Source organism: Anopheles coustani, chromosome 3 (genome assembly GCF_943734705.1).
Source record: "Anopheles coustani chromosome 3, idAnoCousDA_361_x.2, whole genome shotgun sequence".
Taxonomy (NCBI): Eukaryota; Metazoa; Arthropoda; class Insecta; order Diptera; family Culicidae; genus Anopheles; species Anopheles coustani.
In genome coordinates this window covers 50,525,739-50,539,788 of record NC_071288.1, presented here as the reverse complement: position 1 = coordinate 50,539,788, position 14,050 = coordinate 50,525,739, and the positions used below count along the sequence as shown (strand labels likewise).

Here is a 14,050-nt window from a genome sequence, read left to right as displayed (position 1 = left end):
TTTATAGAAATTTCTTTTGAAAAACTGATGGATCATGTTCCCTAAGGTCAAGTTTCATACCACCCCAAACAACATCAAGCTCCTGAAGAAAACTCACCTTTACATCTTCGAGGTCGTCGGATTCCTCACTTTTTTCCCGCTTTACCGGGATGTCGGTCGTTTGGATTTTTCCCTCCTCCGACGCCAACAGTAGCTGCCCAAACACTGGAGCCATTTTTTGTTGCACACTCTGGACGCAAAAATCTCCACTCCCAAACTTCAGAAAGCAAACTCTTTCTGCATCCACCACTTGAGAAATGCCGGCGTTAAGAGCCGCGCTAATAGCGTATATCTTATGGAACTGCGTTTGTTATTGTTTCTCGCGAGTTGTGAAAATGAGCTGATTATACTGCTACCCACTGTTGTTTTTTTTTCTTTTGTTTGCTACCACTATTCGACTCACAACACCGCTGTCACCTAATCTAGGAAGGATTCATTTCTCGTACACTTGCCATTTTATCGAACTTGCTCCGAGTATTTACTGTGTAACAAACAATTGAAAGAAATATTACTAAAACATCCTGGACCCAACATTATACCCGGCGCAGGAAAATTGGAAAAACTGCACACCCGAACAATGCCAATCGCGAACAACTGGTTCAGGCGGGTGCCCTTTTCCGCGAAACAGATCGGCGAGATGAGCGAGTTGAGATGAGCTACCTGAGATTGCTCACGTTCGCGCGAAGGTATTTCTCACGCAAAGCATCTTCTCACATTTTCTCTTTCTGATCTAAACTCTCTCTTCGCTCCTTCTCTCTCTCGCTATCTAGCACGGACTCCGTTCGTTTTCAGCTGAGATTACGATTTTTTTGCTAGAGGTAAGTTTTTGACGCGCCGGTCCGCTTTTTTGTGCTGCCTTAGCGAGCACTTTTCAGTGAGATGAGTTGCGAGATGGACCCGTTTTTTTTAAAGATTCTCTTCGTAATTTTTACTCCCGCTGTGGAGCATCTCGCGTGCAATTGAGCGCCATGTTTCGGCCTCTCCCCCCCCCCCCCCGATTGATGACGGCTCAGCTCCACACCATCGCTCCGCGAGCTCATCGTCGTACTTGTGCGCCACCATTTTTTTCTGCTCAATCGGCGCCTTCTTCTTCTCTTGGCACTCTGGTGGCACACTGAAATTTACCTATTCAGACACAAACACATTCGCGCACGACGATTACAGCCTTTTTTTGTCTCCACTCCGCTCGAAATTGCACAAATCCTTCCAGAGCATCTGTACGAATGTATTGCCGATTCTTTCATTTAAACACTTCAAATACACTTCAACAGAAGAAAGGCCATCTTCTTGGAGCGAATTGCACAAACATAACAAGAAACAATGAATTTTCTTTTATTTTATCAACAACCAGCAAACTCTCTGGTAAACAAGTTTAATGTGTAAACTAACAAACAATTGTTCACTGTACGTAAATGAACCAATACACCGTCACACCGTTTAGGTCATCAAAAAAATAAGGTTTAAAAGAAGAAGTTAAGTAAACACCTCAACGAGCTCTTACAAAATTGACACACAACAGACACACACACATACACACCCACACACACCCGTAAATGGGGGTACTTATCGATGAGGGAGGAAAGCAATCCAGCGTTCAGGGCGGCCGAAAGGCGGGGAGGAGACAACTTGAAAAAAAGTGGAAACGCAAATCCTCCGCCACCAGCGGGGAGACAAATTTAAAAAAAAAACTTGCTGCACAGATTTCCACGGAAAACTGGACACGACCGCGCGGAAAACTAAACAGAAATGTGCAAAAAAAAACAACGTCACACCACCGAAAAGCCACAACCGGGGAAGGGAAAACGCACCAAACCCGTTCGCGGGAGCGTGGCGTTAGTGTATTTTTTGGCCGCAGGGCACCTTTCCGTTTTCGGGGGAAACGGTCGCTGCTTTTTTCCCTCTACTTTGCACCGAATAATGTGTGCTGTTTTTCTGGCCACTTTTTTGCCCGACGACACCGCGACGACCACGACCGCACCGAGAGAGGAACTCCCGTACTTGCCGACTCTCGGATACAGATTGAAGCCGCGCTCCGGGATCCGCGGTGGGTCGACAAAAAACGTCGTTCACGCTCATCACACAAACTCACACACACACCACTCACATCCCGCGGCATGCGCTTCCCTCCCAAGTAACAATTTCAGCCATGTTGCACGTTGCTGAGACGAAATCGTGCTTGTTGCACGCAAAAGCGCGACATCAAGAGATGTTTCCCAAAATGCACCCAATCCCGAGTTTATAATTTAATTGCAATTGGTAGTCCAACCATTCCTTTTACACGCAATTCGCGTGACATTCTCGTGAACCTCATACTTGATGGCAAAAACACAACGCATTTGGTTTTCGCCACAACTTTCGCCAAGGTTTATCTTGAAAAATAAAAAACGGATTTGAAAAATGATGGTATTCGTTGCCAATTCAGTAATCAAAACGAAACCTGTGGTTGACGAACCATGCGATGATGTTAAGCTAACATGGTATTTGACTCATCGTTTCTGTCATTTAAGTTAATGTTAACGTACCAACTAAACTACATGTATCTATGACAGACGTTATTTGATTGGCGCCTGCAGAATCCCACAAAAAATGTACTAAGCTGCTAGAAGATGAATATAATTTTTCACTGCAATGAATTAAAATTTTACAATTCTTTGTAATATTTTTATGCATATTTCATCGCAGTGATCCAAAAGAGGTTTTTAAGCATTTTCAGCTGAAGTGTCAAACTTTATTTATTTTGCAGTGAAATGTTGGATCCGTCCTCTAGAAGCTTTATATAACTGTAGTTCCTTAAATCAAATATATTTTTACTTTTGGAATTAGAAGTGGCTAATCGCTAATCGGTCCATGAGCGCCGGGGCTCACCACTTCGACGGCGTGGGTTCGAATCCCAACCGAGACCGGACCCTCCCCTGTACGAGAGGACTGACTATCCACGTACAACAGAGAAACAAGTCTCGTAAGCCTTAATGGGCAGGCATGACCAAGAGGTCGTTACGCCAAGAAGAAGAAGAGAAGAGATTCTATATGAACTAATAAGTTTTCTGGAAAAAACGATTGCGACAGGGAGAATGTGTGACATTCATGACAATGCGCAACATGTTTGAAAATGTTACTTGGGCAGAGAGCATCGAACGCGCGGCGCCGCGAGTGAAGAGACGAGCAGCAGTCTCACTCGTACGAAAACAAACCAGTTTTTTCGCCACACTCAGAATATTCGCGCGGACGCAATACGCAACACGTTCGTATGGCGAATACCGTTTTGAACATTACATAGTGCAGCATCCATACGGACGGATTCTAAGAATGGTACATAAAACCAAAATAAAAATCAACCAAATTACAATTCTCTTCCTACATGTGCACACAACATCGAACTCCGAGCACACGTACACAAAAAACCTGACACATGCACATCTAAATGGCCCACCGTTTTACAGGTAGTTTCGTGAGGCTGTCAAAATTCTCTACAATAACAAAGGAGCTCATTTTTTGTGCCGCCTCTCTCACATGTCTCGCCGGTGCACGAGGCGGCGTTTTTTTTCTCACTACTTCTCGCGAGCTGATCTCGCTCTCACTACAGCTCTCGCTCTCCCGCGTGGGTGCAGTTGTGAGGACGAAGTGTGGGCAGAAAAAATACTGGCGAAGCAAAAAATGTCGGATTTTTTGGTGAACGAGAAAAAACTGTCGGATGCATGAATGGATTTTTTTTTCGATCGGGGGGGTTTTCTGCTCAAGATAACACACACAAATTTCATCGAATCCTACTGAAATTGAGAATCACGAGTAGAAACAAAGCAGGAAATTTAAAAATCCTCATATTTACAAACACCTCAACGAACTCTCAACGTTGAAAAGTGCATAATGTGATTAGATTATATTTAGTATAAGAGTTTTCAAGTTTTTTTTTTAGATAACAACTGTTGGAAAAATTCTCGTAGTGCCATTGCATTGAAACCCTTAAAAAATCGGACTGGAATGCCAATTCTGTAAAGCCATCCTCATCCATCGAAAAGCGCGCGTGTCTCCCTTCCTCCGGAACAACACCTTTTGCCCACCCTTCCCCTACCTTCCGTTTTCGGTCGAACGGACCTTCTCTTTTTATCGTGTCCCGCTTGTTCCCGGACCAACGGGAGAGGGTGCCAAAACAGGAGGAAAAAAGCAACGCGCCAGGATTTTTAGCAGCATATTATGTACAGAGTGTTCGCCGTTGTGTGTCCTTTTTCGACCCTTCGAGTGCGTTCATCTACCCAGCGGGAGGGTTGAGGTGTGCGTGCGGGGTAAAAACCTTTGCCATATCCAGGGTCGCTTTTTACCAGTTTTTTTTGGTTAATTCTATTTTCCTCATTTTCCATACTCCCTTCAAGGGAAACTAGTTCCCGCTCGGACACTGGACAGGACGACCCGGGGGGGAAAGAGGGAGAAAAACGCACGGTCGACCCATAAAAAGAGCGGGTAGGAAAGGGACAGTGGAGTCTGTTTGCAAAATGGCCCGAAAAAACGACCGTTAGGTTCGGGTTTTACGACAGCGATTTTGTTTTTTCTTTTTTTTCCCCTGTTAGGGGAAATTTTTCGAGTCGGACAATTCAACCATAACCTCCTCTGTTGCGCTGCAGGAATTGAATTTTCCCCCTTTCCGGATGCCCAACACACGACTTCCGAAGCACGCGTTCGGCGTGAAGTTATTTTCGTTCAAAATATTCTCTATAACATTTTTACGGTAGTTCAACAAAAATAAATTTCGCATATGTAACCCATGTGATGTGATTTTACACAAAGATTTACGCACTGCAATTTCTGTGTTTATGCAGGGACCACGACAACACATGGCCATTTTCCCGGGGGGCAATGAACGATAATGGCATGAACGAAAAGGAGAAGTTTGCATCGGATGCACGGACGGTGTGTGCAACACAAAAAATCAAACCTCCACGTTAAAGGTTTTCATTATCGTTTTTTGTTGTTGTTTGCATCTTCTTTTCTGCCACTTTTTTGACCACTCTCCCCGCAAACACCCCGCGGCGTGCACTTTCCCGCCACCCTTTATCAACAACAAACGACCCGTATACATAGAAGGGCACACATTGCTACCGATTTGTCCCGCTTTTTTCATTCTACTCTCACACACCAATACGATCGTTCTCAGCACACATTCCCGTTCGAATTGCATACTCCGCCACCCCATTCCATCGCCCGAGTGGTCGAAACCTGAAATGCATAAAACCGCGAAAATCTGTACGCACATCTTGGGACGCAACCACAAACACATACACGCAAACGCACACTCGCAAACAAATTGAGAAAAAGAGCCAAAAAGTGAGGACGACAAATAGAAAAAAAAAACAACACAATCTCCACATCTCGCGGCCCTGCGTTGCGTTGTCGCGTCCCCGTGTTAGTTGTCGTGTTTCGTCGACCGGATTCCCTCTTGCTTACCTTTACTTTTTCTGAGAAAAAAGACCAACAAAAAAAACCCACCACCACACCACCACCAACACCTTTCGCGCGGGTAAGGGATTTTTTGGACCTTTTTTCTTGTAAACTACCGAAAAATTTCCCTTCATCCCCCCAAACCAACCCCATTTGACCCAATCGGTAGACGGACGGGGAAGGTGGTTGAGCGGGGGATTGGGATTGGGGAGGTCGCAGTCTCGCGTTTCCTTCGGCATGCGTTCCCCGCCGGTGCGTCTGTGTGTTCGTGCGCGCGCACCGCGTTTTGAATCAGAAGTAAAAAACCAAAATAAATTGAAAAAAAAAATCTCTACGCTTATGCTAGAGTATGGGTGAGAGAGGGCGAGTGTCTTCTTGTTTCCAAATTCGATTTTTTCCGATGCAGATGCCGATGCTGTGCACGTGAGAAATTCCTGTAATGCACCACCGGCCGGGGGAGGGGGAGGTGCGTTTTCCACCCCATAGCAGAAAAAAAACACATTTAAAAAACACACCCTGGATAGTTCTTTTTTTGTTCTCGCCCCTCGACTTGTGCAGTATAATCTCCCAATAAATCTTGCATGTTATAACAATAATTTGGCTAAATCAAACAACTATCAAATTATAGGAAAAAATGAGCAAAACTCACAAATCCCAAAACACACACCTTCGAGGTAACAAAAAAAAATCATGAAAAATTTTTTTCCTAAAACGCAACTCAACTAACGCACACAGTCACGTAGAAGAGTTTTTGGAACGATTTTCTTTTTATGGCCGCGAGCGGGAAGAGTGCCGCAATTTTTCGGGAAACTCCCGCCCGTCCGTGGAAAATAGCTGTTATCCCTATTTTCCCAAGGGAGCAAAAAACATTTCACACGCATACTGACGCGTCCGGTGGCGTTGACTGTCAATACGTAAAAAAGTACATCACCCGGTGGACAGATTAACGAGAACGCATCAAATCTTCTGTTCAACAGACGAACTGGCTGCTCTTGGCGGATGGTGTGATTGCTTCGGTGGTTTGCCATTTTCCTTCGCTTTTACTCCGGCACCTCCCCATCCCTTCCCTATCCAAGGGGCACACTCCTGCCCTTCTCTTATCTGTTCCTATCCTATATGGTCGGACGTCTGACGCATCACACCTTTTGCGTCTCTCGCGATCGCACACCTCGTGAAGCCGCCGAAAAGTGCAAACGTTTCATCAGATTTGGGCTTTTTTTTGACGATCGGCTGTATAACCGGCCAGCACAGTACATGGGGAATACATAAAAAAAACATACATACAAAACACCGTACCTTTGTCAATGCCGACGAGAGGGGAAGAAGCCGAAGAGCACCATCAGAGATCGAGCTTCTCTTCCCCTCTAGAACTGGTGCACTATGGGCACGGTCCATGGACATGAGGGGACAATATACATACACGTGCTCGATGGAGTTAAATTTTTTGGCTCAGCTATGAAAGAATATTTTTAATTGATAAATAGTCAAAAAAGCTATGAATTTATATGTTTATATCATTTATATAATATTCTGACTTCAAACTACATCCACTTGTCAAACATGTTATCAAGAAATTATTCTACGGATAGCAATGAAGATTCGAACACAAGTATCACAGGCAACATAACACTAGCTACACGTTAGTGCTGCATTCAGCAAAGATTATGTTTCCATGCAGTGCCCGATGTTTAAAAACCTGCCGCAGCATGTAAAGAGTAATTCGATCGCCCACCGGCGCTTACGTAACAAGTGCAAGGTTAAGGTGCGACGAACTAAGCAAATGCGAAAAGAAAGCAAACTTGCTACGAAAACATGTGCGTGAAAGAAACAGAACGATGGAAATGGTCTGCAAAAGGAACAGGACCATAGGCAGACGGACACGATCATGAAGATCACAACTGAATGCGTCGCTCGTGTCCGTTTATTCACACACCATCGCACCCGCTAACACACCATTAGGAACGTGCATTCCATGTCTTCATCCGTGTTGCATTTTTTATGTTTTTTTTTTGTTTGTTTTTTAATCCAGTCAAAATGTGCTCTAACAGTGCACAAGCACAAATTGCAAAACTAATTCTTCTTCGATTGGTGCCAATTATTTCCCACTCTTAGTTGATTGTGTCGACATTTTAACGATCTTTAAAATACCACGAAGCCTCGGATATGTACATGATAAATTGACATCGCCAATAAAAGCGCTATAAGGACGAAGGTATGGTGGTTGAAAGGATTACCATTAACACCAGATGCCAAGATGTGATCACGTGTGTGCTGTTTTGTTTTGTTTTCAGTTTTAATTAATGGCATCTTCTTGCATTTTAATCCGGTTATTATTCGTTTTTCTTATCGTTGAATAACTATTCGACTCCAAAAACGCTACGTGGATTTAAATCGATATTCTTGCACGTTTAATTCTTGATTAGGTTTAGTCTTTCGGTTGTCTTAAGAGTCATTATTTTGTGTTGGGCTAGTTTGCTAACGCATTTTTAAAATAAATTTTTATTTTTTTTGCTCATAGCTTTGAATTGAACGATCGAAAATTATCACCATAACCTTCTTTCCTACATGTCTGTGTTGATTAGGGAGATTTTTTAACCAAAATTTTTCTTCCTTTGCTTAAAGAAGTTTCCTTCCATTGCAAAAATGGCGTCACACTCGCCTAGCTAAGTTGTTATGAAAGGAAGCATTCCATAGTAAAGAGAACGAGTGTTTTCTATAAAAGAAAGCATGCCATTCATTCAACCGATTTATTTGTCAAATCGTCGTCTTGCAGGATTCTGCCTATGCAAACCATAAGCAACCATAAGGCAAAGCGGCAACGGTTCCATCGGGGCGATAAAAACGGAACACGCCAGCCGTGTACACAAGCCGCGCGTCTGTAGAACAGTCGTAAAGCAATTAACAACCGTCAGCAGTCAGCCACCACCGAGCGGCCACCGTGGATCGAAAAACTTGTCATAATGTGCTGTCGGTGTCGGCCCGACCCGGTGCTGCCACAGTCGGCCTACGTACGCAGAAATGTTTGTAGTTTGTGCAAATTGTACAAAAATATTTAACACTTCTACAGGGTGTGTGTGTGCGGAGCGTTGCTTGCTCATCGTGACCATCAGCCCCCCTCTCGTCGTCTCACAAGTCGAAAACCCTTCAATGGGACCGGCAGCACGTTTGCTCTCGGGCTGGCCGTCGCGAAAAACCGCGGCCCGGACACATGATTCATTGACAAAAAGTACGAAAACATCGGGCAGGGAGAAGGAGGAAAAGAACAATGGCAGAAGCAATAGATTGGCGGCTCGTTGGCCCGTGGCGTAAAGTGTCATCGAATGGTGGAATGACGTACATGTGTACGACGACGTCGTTCACGACGAGCTTCGTTCAGCTCAAGGGCCCCCTCTGTTCTTCGCAAGGCCAGGCAGGGCTTGGCAGGGCAGAAACACGACGGAACTTTGCACATTTGGTGGACATTCGAGGTCCGACAGTATGTGTATCTAAGCAAATTAAACGATGGTTACATTTGCTGGTTAGCTTGTGGCGCCTTCGATGGAGTTTTTTGGTAATAGAAAAAAGGGTTTTTAATGTTTGCTCTGCTTAAAAAGTTAGCACGCCGGGGTTGAGGCTTTTTTTGGTTCTTAAAATGTTCCACTAATGCGTTGTTGCAACGTCAGCAGTCAGAGACTCCATTCTGCACAGAAATTGACACTTTGTTTAACAACCAATAATTCAACTTGTAAGAGAACGTAAAAAATATTTCTTCTGGTGGAAATAATTGGCGTTAGGTTATCAAAACGATTTTCAGAAGGATTTAACAGCATTGGGCTTTTTGTTCTTGAAATTGTTATCGAACACATCGAAGATCACTAACGGTTTTTATGCTTCAAGGTAACGTTTGCATTGGAAAAAAGACAAATTTTAATGACTTTTCATGCAAAAACGGAACACGCTAGCAACTTTCTGCTGAAAGCAAAATAAAGAATAGCATTTCTTTTAAATTCAGAACAAGTGACAATTCATCCCTACATGGCTGGGATTTTAAAGTTTCGGCAAAGTACCGTAAGGCCGCCTTACTGAAAGTCGGAATATTTTTTGAAGGTACTAAAACGATGTAACTTTACAGTACAATTTACTTCATTCAATTAGCTTGGTTAATTTTTTTCTCATAGCCGACGAAAATTTGCCAATTTTTTTTTGTGCAAACGTTATATCAACAGTTCCAACCTCTTAAAGGGCATCGAGTTACTTCTCGATCGAACATAAAATTTAAATTAAAACTCCTGTGCCCATAATGCTGCTACATGTGTTTTGCAGTGCTAACACTCCAACCCGAACAGGAACATAAACACCTTGCATGATCATAATGAGATTTCCATATCAAATTGTCAGTGCTGCATGCTGCTTTTTCTGGAAAGTCCTGTATCGGTGTGCCACAATCTGGATGATTTTATGAGAAAGCATTCATTCCGGACAAGCCTCTTTTCTTACTTTTGTTTTTTCTAGTATAAACTTGCATGAAGTACCGGACATTACATTCGGTAATTATGGTCAAAACCAGCAAAACTGTCTCCTTTCCAAATTTACTTTTCTCTCTCTCTTTCTCTCTCTCCCCCCGGGGGCCAGACAGTGGAACACGTTGCGTTAAACACGTGTAAACGCGGCGTTTCATATATTAATGCGAAATTATAATGCTCCACAAACAACCCGGAAGGCGTCCGGGGCAACTCCGGCGAGCTGATGGCGACGCATCGAACACATCTACTACAAGCTGCGCGGTAGCGTAGCATAAATCAACGAAACGACGAAGGAGAGGGCGCACACGTTAGCCAAAGGTTACTTACGATATTTTTTTAAGTCACCGTAAAGCTGTTGCAAAACCACGATCATAAATATGTCTCACACAAGGGCAGGCAGGCAGGACTCCCTGGACTGCTTTGCATCTGCCAACGATTACCCGGCCTTTTTGGGAGGATACGAGTGATCCTTTCGGATGGGAAAAGTGAACGGAATGTGTGTGTATGTGTATTTTTGGATCCAGGGAAGGATCTGTTAGTCAGTTCGGTGATCATAAATCATTGTCGAGCGCCAAACCACCACCGAGTGACAGGGCGCCGAATGACAGAAGAAAAAGGATGCACGCACTCCCAAAGCCCATCGCAAGGAAAATGCGAAGAAATACTTAAAACATCGCCAAGCCAAAAGGGTGTTGATAATTGGAATGACCTCCCCTCAATCGCACCCAGGGCATCGTAAAAACATAATTCGTCCATGACGAGGCGCACGTACCAAATGCACACGCACACACACATACAAATTGGGCGCGCTGCAGAAATTAAGTTTTAAAAACGACATTATCCTTGACAGTCCTCTCCAAGGGAAGGCGTTTTTACGATCACGATTTCCAGTTGCGGAATCGATTTCCGACAGCAATGGGCAAGTGTGCGTCCACCGAAGCCCATCCCCTCACCGTGGGGATCAAGAACGATCACACGGTCGCAAAAGGACCAAGGAAAATGGAACAAACATTACGTCTCGATTGAATTTCTTAATCGACGTGCGAAAAACTAATTAAGAATTGGGCAGACGAAGAAAAAAGAGGAAGCACCCATCAGGAGGCCTGGCAAAGTGGGAGGTAAAATCATAAAAATGTAGGATCATATGCGAAAGGTGTCCATGTCACTTCCCATACTTCTCCCGTATTAGGGATTTTGTGTCTTGCTAACCATCTTGCAACGCGTGACGCAACGAAAACGAACCGGCCGGTCAAGCTGGGTCTTGGGTGCTGTGTGTTTATTTTTTCTCGCTTCTATTTGAATTTTCGTCAAATTTGCGAACCACTCCAAAAACCTTCCGGTAGGAGAAAAGACGAAGCGGAAAGCGAGCAAACGCACGCGCACGTTTCAAGATGATGATGAAAAATGACTAACCTCATTAAAACGCGAAAACAAGCGCCCCATCACTGCGAAACATATGCGGCGCACGTTAGTTTTTGGCAGAATGTGCCGAGCATTAAAAGCAAATAAAACATGATGACCACAAATTCGACCAACTTAAAACCGAACTAACGCGATCTTCACCCAAGACGGCGGCGCGCATGTTTTACTCAAGCTCAAGTTTTTTTTCTCTTCTTCTCGGTTTCTCCATTTTGGTGTAACGCGCTGCCGAGGCAGAGAAAGCAGAGAAAATAATGCACGATATAAACTGGAAATATGGTCCTTTGATAGCATACAATTTGCGTATCATGTAATCGCTACCCCCTCGCTGCTTTGCTTCTTTGGTCCCCCCGAAGATTTGGGCCGGAAAAACCCATGCCTCCGAGTAGAAAGGGCGCTATCTTTCCCGTGATCGTTGTCGTCGCCGCAGGATCCCACGGATATTAAGCCGACACACGGGTCTCGACCAGCTGACTGTCAATCAGCGAGTTCAGCCCCGCCCGATCCGCTGCCAACCGCCCCGCATTCTTCCAAGCGCCCGTTGGGGTGCATCGCTGATTCGCAAAAAGGATCACCGCAACCGAGTGGAGCACAGGACACAGCACACTTTACATCCCATCCCGTCCCGTCTCGACAGACCTTTGCCGCACGGTTATCATCATTTATTATCGACCGAGCACCAACCATTCCCACACCCTTCCCTTCCTATTCCTTGGCACTTTCTTTAGAAGCCGATAGGTTTTCTTTTTAGTTGTTCGAGCTTGTTCGAGCGCCATCTGATCGAAACGGGTCCTTCTTCTCCTTCTAGAGAGTAGAAGGGAGCACGCTTAAATAATGATCGCTAAGAACGGACACACCCGTGCGATTCTGCCACGGTCAAATCCACTCGCACACGCGGACGGACGGCACACACCGGTAGCGTGTAATTGAGAAAAGATGTAAAGCAGTCAGGTATGCTAAACAGACCCAGCCCCACGTCATAAATATGTGACCGACGGACGACGGGCATAGAGTTTTCGGCAGGCATAGTTCGCCAAAAGCTGACCAGTCCCCATTCCTTGCCGGCGGCCATGTGTTTCTTGAGTCGTTTCCACGATCGAGCGCGAATGCAGAGCCGGCTTTTCCCCTTTCTCTTCTGCCCAAACACGGTGGCACGGTGGTGCCGGGGTGGTTGGTTGTTCGAGCAAATGACATCGATGCGAGAGGATATTCTGCGATGGGTACTGGTTTGTTCCAGGGAGTTATTGTGTTACTTATAGATCCGCCAGTTTGGGCTAATGTAAAATAGAATTTTATTCACTCCACAATTTCCATCAGACTATTAGCAAAAAAAAGCTTACATACGAACAGCACTACATTGCCGTACGGTGTAGATTTTCATGTCGATAAAGATATAAGGCATACCATTTTCGCGATCCATTCCCACCTGTTCGACATTTAATAACCGGACATATTTCGTTCCGCGCATTTTCCCTCCCGAACGATTAATGAGCGACATCAAACATTAAGGCAATTTACCAAACACAAATTACATTCATCAGACAAGATCGGTAAATAATGGTTCGCTTCGGTTAAAAAGAAAAACCGCGTTATACGCGATAATTGATTTATTTTTTAATCGATCAGTTTTCAAGCTCTGTCTGATCGCAATATTATAGCCGATTTTTTGAACGTATTTATCCTTGGTGCATTTAATATAGATTGGAATATTGAGTAACAAAAGCGAATGTCCTTACCTTATTCACCTTCTTCCGGCCTTTGGTCCCGTAGGGTCTCTGCAAAAGGAGAAAGGGGAAAAAACTATATCAGCACACATTGAATCATAACTTTAACGAAAACAAACTACAACGATACAGACTGGTAAGGAAACCAAGTAGAGAATATCGTTTATGATGCTTTGAGCAACTCGAGCTAAATTGTACGCCACATGTGTTAGCTTTGCGTTCCCTTTTCGATAGCCGATAGAATGTTATACTTGTGTTGGTTGGTTTGCACAGCGTAGTTTACATACTTATCAAACACAAAATAACATTAAAAAGTGGCTCATGATTTGCAGATGCTTTTGTTGTATGAAAGAGAACCCTTTCTTGCTTAACCTTTAATAATATTTCTATACAATTTCTGACACTTTTTCTTCTATCCGTCCAACCATTTTGTTAAATAAAATAACTGAACTGATTTCGTGATGAGAAGAAAATTAAGCAGTTTTCAGTTGTCCGTAGAACAATAATGCATAATTATTAATTTCGAATGAACCTTCTAATGAAACCAACATTAAAGGTAATGTGTAATGAACCGAGCTTAAACAACATTTTAAAAACACTCACTGATTCAGAATCTGTGTGCCTGTTTGTTTGTATTAATGAAGTCATTTTTAATTCGTGTCCGGTACTTTTTTGTGGTTTCAACTCCACCTCTCTGCACGGTCTAGTCATTTTTAAAACTTTAACATATAATTATTAGCGGATTGTGGATAGCCACTTTTAACGCTTTGAAATGTGGGGGGGATGCACCAAATGCAGGGCGCAAATGGCAACGGTGGCTTTCGGAATTATGTTACAATGCTTTTGATGTTCCTTTGGACACCCTGTTTTTTTTTGCCTTCCAACCAGCCCCCGCGCGCGCGGAGGAATGAAGGGTAAGGGAAAATATACCCTCAG

At 44.0% G+C, this 14,050-nt stretch overlaps 1 protein-coding gene across 2 annotated transcripts in view; it reads right to left on the bottom strand.

The window, feature by feature from the left end:
- The window catches only part of LOC131260273 (zinc finger protein squeeze-like), a 34,416-nt gene that overhangs the window by 9,375 nt on the left and 10,991 nt on the right, over positions 1–14,050 (bottom strand). The window contains exon 2 of one of the 2 annotated variants that reach the window (XM_058261952.1): positions 13,127–13,165. In XM_058261952.1, coding sequence (XP_058117935.1) covers positions 13,127–13,165 — 39 coding nt within the window. The remainder of the gene's footprint in view (positions 1–13,126; positions 13,166–14,050) is intronic. The other variant, XM_058261953.1, reaches the window with a different exon arrangement.